This window comes from Wasmannia auropunctata, unplaced genomic scaffold (assembly GCF_000956235.1).
Source record: "Wasmannia auropunctata unplaced genomic scaffold, wasmannia.A_1.0 LD334500.1, whole genome shotgun sequence".
NCBI lineage: Eukaryota > Metazoa > Arthropoda > Insecta > Hymenoptera > Formicidae > Wasmannia > Wasmannia auropunctata.
The window spans coordinates 5,681-11,882 of record NW_012028390.1 but is presented as its reverse complement, the minus strand read 5'-3'; the positions used below and the strand labels follow the sequence as shown (position 1 = coordinate 11,882).

Below are 6,202 nucleotides of genomic sequence, written 5' to 3'. Positions count from 1 at the left end.
TCCTCTATAAAAATAAATGACCATATTTCCAACATTTAACCCGAATATCTCGAAAAAGGCTTTTCTTTAAATTGTGGTCGTTGCCCTTTTTCAATTTCAGAGCTGAATATAACATCGATGGCATTACTCAATCCTTCTCATTTTCACATATGTTTTATTTTGCATATACATATGACATAATTTTGAGTAATATTTAGGAAGATAAACTCTTTCAATGAACAGAACATCTATAAATATGTCACAACCTAAAATCCCATATACCTACATTTAGATTTTTTTCAAGGCCTACGTCTCTAAAACTATTAGATCTTTCAAGAAACTGTTTTACAGGGTTTCGTGTCCTATGATAAGGACTAAAATAGTCCAATATGAGCTAATTTGGCGGGGGCCCAAAAACGTTCATAATGACACTGCTCCTTTGATTGTATTTTAAAAACATTGTAAATATAATAATATTTAACTTATTCACAGCTGAGTATGAGGTTGGCACACCAGAACCAAATACACCGTGCACTTTTATAATAGATGCGGAAACCAAACGTAATGGAAACATACTGTCTCCCACTTATCCTGGCACTTATCCGAAAGATCTTAATTGTAGCTATCAATTTGTTGGGCGGCGTGGACAACGGGTGCGGTTGGAATTTCGTGACTTTGATTTGTTCTTTGGGGGGCCACAGTACGTACATACAAGTCCAAATTTTTTTCAAATATATAAAATTAAAATTTTTATAGAGAATCTCTAATAAATAATAGCCAAACTAAAAAATTTATTTTATATTTATAAAATTTTAAATTTATTACATATTTATAAATATACATTTTCACATAAAAATGTTAAAATATTAAAAAATATTAGTTTTATACAATAAAAATCATTATTTTCTGTTACATTATTCATTTTTTAAATAGAATATTTTATTTTTTAAATTTATTTGTATTAATTACTACTATCTATATAGCGACATGACATAAATTAATTCAAGTTAATAACAAAATTTGAAATTATTCCAGTTGCCCGCTAGATTACGTGAAAGTGTACGATGGTCCTGATAATTCGACTGCTGTTATCGGCACGTATTGCGGCCAGCAACGAAATTTAGTATTGTACTCCTCGGAAAACAGCTTATTCGTACTATTTTCTACGTTGAAGCGCACGGCGAATACGCAAAATCGAGGATTTAAAGGCATCTTTGAGTTTTCAGAGAGTTTTGTCAGTCTGGGTAAGACGATCATGATTCTCATTTATTGCTTATAAAATTGAACAATAGTGCAGTCAGTCGATACTTATCTTCTTTTCCATTGTGCAGATTTTATAACAGAATACCAAGGCGAGCATATCCGTGGGTCCGAATGTGATCAAAAGATTCTTAGCAAGAAGGAAACATCGGGAGTCGTAGTTAGTCCAAATTTTCCATATCCCTATTTACCTAAGGTCGTCTGTCGTTATTTTATCTACGGTATGCAAGACGCGCAACATCTAGAGCGCGTGCGACTGGAATTTCAAGTGTTTACAATACAGATACCCAAGGGAGAGTAAGTATCAAGTATATTTATTAAATACCGGTATGTGATGATGCGTAAATGTCATTTATGCACCGTATTCTTTTTCGGGTTTTTTCAGGACGACGTGTACTGACGGCTATCTAAAATTATATTTAAAAGGTCAAGAAGCGACGGATTCTTACGACAAATTCGATTATGAGATGTGTGGTAACAACAGCAATCCGAACCATGTAGTTAGTGACGGGCCAAGACTCGTAATGGTATTTAGTAGTGGAGAAGGGCAGGCACAGGGTTTTAAAGCTAAGTGAGTGCATATGTAGCACTATTAGTACATTATTCAAGATGAATCTTTTCAAAGAATTTTTTTTTTATTATCTTACATCTTAAATTTTTCTTAAATTTTATCGTACTTTTTTAATAAACAATTAAATTATGATTCCTAAGAATGTTATAAATAGTAATTTTAATAAAAAAAGATAAGAAGTTATTTGAATAAAAATAGTAATTTAATATAATATAAATAGACTATTTTTAACTGTTTTTAAAAATTAAGGATAACACATTACAAATAACATCTGTTTTTTTTATATTCATTACTAGAACTGTTTATATAAAACTGCCCTGGTATCTGAAGGATCTCGCATAAATCTTATAGAAAATTGATCCCAGTCGAATTGGTTGAAATTTTATTATAATGTAAGATTATGATAAACGATGAATTGACTAAAAGTTCTTATGGGTACGAAGTTAAAAAATGAATACAGTTTTCGAGATATTGGGGTCAAATGTTGGAAATATGGTCATCTATTTTTATAGGAAACACTGTACATCACTGTGGACAAAATGCAAGGATTAAAATGAAAATTAACCAGAATTTCTTGGGACAGCACCAGATGAAATAGATATGTAGGATAAGTACGGGTAATATGATTAGGATAGGAATATGATCACCTTCGTACTGAGTCAATAGATAGAGAAAAAAATAGCTAGCGCTATTCCCAAGTATGAATTAAAAAAGAGCTGTATAATATATTTACTTTACATAGCTAGTGACTAGTGTAAATAATACAGCCAATTAAAAAAAATAGCCATCCTTAGGAACGAGGACATGATTACATAAATAATATTTATTATATACAGAGTAAACATTTTAAACAGGCCATCTGAATAATTTTTGGATGGTTCGAGATATTGAATTAAAATTTATAGGGTTAAATGGCATTATAAAATCTATTTAACTCTAAAAACACTCACTTCAACCCTTCAAGAAGGACGGAGGGTTGAAAATCTTGGCATATGGGGTCGAGTGAGGACTTGTTTGAAAAGGCTTTTTGAGATGAGAAGAACGCAAGGTCGATGACGTCTCTACGATTTTTGTTCGTAGAGTTATGCTCATTTGAATTGTTGTTATTCAGTGCTAGTAAGATCCACGGTGAGGACGAGAAAGATAAGGCTTTGTGCATCTCACACACACACACACACACGCACACGCACACGCACACGCACACGCACACGCACACGCGCACGCGCACGCGCGCGTGCGTACTCTTCTATATACACTTCCATTCACTTAAGAACAAGCACGAAGCCTTATCTTTTTCATGTTCTCGCCGTGGGCTCTCGCTAGTACTAAATAACACAAATGTTCAAATGAGCAGAATTTTGTAAAAGAGAATTGTAGAGACCTAATTGTTAACGACTCCGCGTTCTTCCTGGAAAGTCCTTTTAAACGAGCCTTCACTCGATCTTACATGCTATTTAAGATTTTCAACCTCTTTCTCCCCGTTCCCCTGAAAGGTTGAAGTGAGTGTTTTCAAGGTTAAATAATATATTTCATGATGCCATTGTAACCCTATCAATTTCAATCCAATATCTCGAACCATTCCCAGGTAGAACATAGAAACAAATGACGTTACTTCTTATATTATTTGTGACATATAAGTGACAAATGAAGTTATAATATAATGACGTCCATATGATATCATATGACTTCATAATAATATCATTATGACTTTTGTGTTCTACCTGGGTTCAGAAATTATTCAGGTGGTCTGTTTTAAGTGCCTCTTCCTATGTATATAATTTCTCAATTTATATTTTAATGACAAAGATTTTTTGAGACTGAATTAATCATCTTGCCTTGCCTAACTGAATTATATACTAATTTTATCTTCATGCTGATTTTTATCCAATCTTGCCTTGGTTGGAAAGATCTTTTCCTGATTTTGTCTTGAACTGATTGGCTGGATCTTTTTCTGATTTTGCCGTAGTTTGCTGGATCTTTTCCTGCTTTTGCTTTAGTTGGGTGGATTTTATCCAATCTTGCATTGGTTCGCTGAATTTACTTCATCTTGTCTTGATTAGTTGGATCTTTTCTTGATTTTGCTTCAGATAGTTTGGATTTTTCCCATTATCTCCTTCATCTTGTCCTATCCTGTGAAATACGTCGGCAGAATTTCATCTTGCTCCACGGACTTTGTCCGTAGTGACTGCATCTGCTCGATAGGTAAGAAATAGCCATATTTCCAACATTTGACCCCCAATATCTCGAAAACTGTCCATTTTTGGACTTCGTGCCCATGAAGGCTTTTAATGATCAGGACATCATGATTTACATTATAGTAAAATTTCAACCAATTTAACTAGGATTTTTTTTCCATAAGATTTGTGCAGGGTCCTTTTTAAACATAAGTTTTCAATACAAATTTACAAAAACGGCTCTATAATATAATAATCTTAAATTTCGGATATTGTTATTTTTTAATAAAAAATTAGTAAAAATAATAAATAACAATAAAATGCAATTTGAAAATCTTAAAAAATTTGTTTATTGGGCAAATTGTATAAAAATATAAAAATAGTAAATTAAACTAGACCGCTATCTATAGTGAATAACGCTACCGTAATTGATAGGAAATTTTTAGTCTCTTTTTATTTAAAATAATAAAGTAACATAACAAAAAAACTGATTGTCTAATATTCAAGATTTTATAGAAGAAAAGAATATTGGTACTGTTAGAGAGATAAAAAAATGTTGATTTAGAAAAAAGTTAACGAGTTAAGAAATTAAATATATTAAAAATAACTTATTCAAATAATAAATAAATTTAAAAACTTAAAAATTTAAAAACTTATTTAAATAATAAAAAAATAAATTATTTAAATAAATTTAAAAAAAAAAATAAATGTATAAAAGTTATAGTTAAAAGTTAACTCATTCAAAAATAATTAAGTTAAGTTATTAACTTTATATATTTTTTTATTTTTATTTTTTGATTCCTAACTTTTTCACTAATTACTACCTAATTCTGATTGATAGATACACTTTTGAAACGGAATACAAGATACCAGGCACCGCGGCGCCCGATGGCAGTTGTACTTTCACTTATCTCAGTTCTTCTCGTAAACGCGGCGAATTTAATTCACCGCGATATCCCAGTAATTATCCGAGTGACACGAATTGCACGTATTTCTTTTTGGCCACGCAAAATGAACAGGTTGCTCTGATCTTCGATCACTTTAAGGTTCGCACGAGTAATGATAATGTGACTGTCGGATATTATGGGTGAGTGAATCATAATTATGTATGTCTTGCACCGTTATGTATTAATTGAAATATTGTCTGGTATTTATTAGATACGAACTCTGCCAGGAAGATTGGTTAGAGATTTATAACATGTACCGCGACGATACAGAGAAGCTGATAGGAAGGTATTGCGGCGGGACCGCACCAGGCCCGGTAGAATCGAATCTTGGTGCTCGTGGCTTGAAAGTGATCTTACATTCCGATTCTGAGCTTGTCTACAGTGGCTTCAAGGCGCGTTACACTTTTGAGGTCGCTAAACCTATTTTTGGAGGTACGGTTATAAGCTTTGTTATTCGTATAATATAAGAATATAAGCTTTGTTGGTCGTAAAAGAATGTAACAATTAAGAAAAAAGGGCCAAACTTCCGCAAATGTTCCACCTCCGATTTTAATGAAACTTTGACAAAAGCTATTATTTTGGGCTAAAATAAAAGCTCTTAAAGAGACTTTTTTTGCCAATTCCTTTGAAAAAGCCATTTTTAAGATGAAATAATAAAAAGAGGTGTATAAATAAGTCGATATAAAAGGCCGCTCTGATAACCTTGACTTTGACGAATTATGTCAAGATCATAACTATGAGTAACCGTCTAGAAGTTTTTAGTCGTCGCTCGTTGTTCGTTAAAAAGTTATTAACAACAAGTCACTATAAAACATTTTATTAAATATTATTATTAATATAATATATTTCAGTATGTATAGCTGTATGTCAGATTTAGAGGGCCGAAGCCCCTCTCTAACTGCAGGCAATATGGGCACAGGTGGGTAAGGGGGAGCTAATACCTATTATAAAAATAGAAAACCTCTAACGATGTACCAAGTTAAAGCAAAACATGCTTTAAGAGAATGCTGAAAGGTCGGCCAAATTTGTACAAGGTCGATAAAGCAGACTCTTCAGTGTCAGTGGTATCTCTAAATGAACTTCTTACAATATCTTCTGGTCTCACTCAAACACGTGGAATGTCCTTATTTAACTTATTGAAGTGCCATCTCTTGGAAAATCCGACACTTACTGTCAGACGCAATTTTTGCTGTCTTTATTTTAGCCGAGCGTATGAATTATGACAAATTGCATTTTAATGAACAACTTTTTTTCTATGCTTTTAATCGTAG

General features: G+C 32.5%; 1 protein-coding gene across 1 annotated transcript; it reads left to right on the top strand.

Annotated features, from left to right (window-relative positions):
- Positions 1–428: 428 nt before the first annotated feature.
- LOC105458628 (neuropilin-1) lies at positions 429–5,830 on the top strand (the record flags this gene model as incomplete). The annotated part of the gene is made up of 7 exons (XM_011704095.1): positions 429–679; positions 1,015–1,223; positions 1,311–1,536; positions 1,625–1,810; positions 4,826–5,071; positions 5,143–5,363; positions 5,783–5,830. Coding segments are annotated over 7 exons (1,365 nt in total), but the record flags the coding sequence as incomplete, so codon positions are not given.
- Positions 5,831–6,202: the final 372 nt, after the last annotated feature.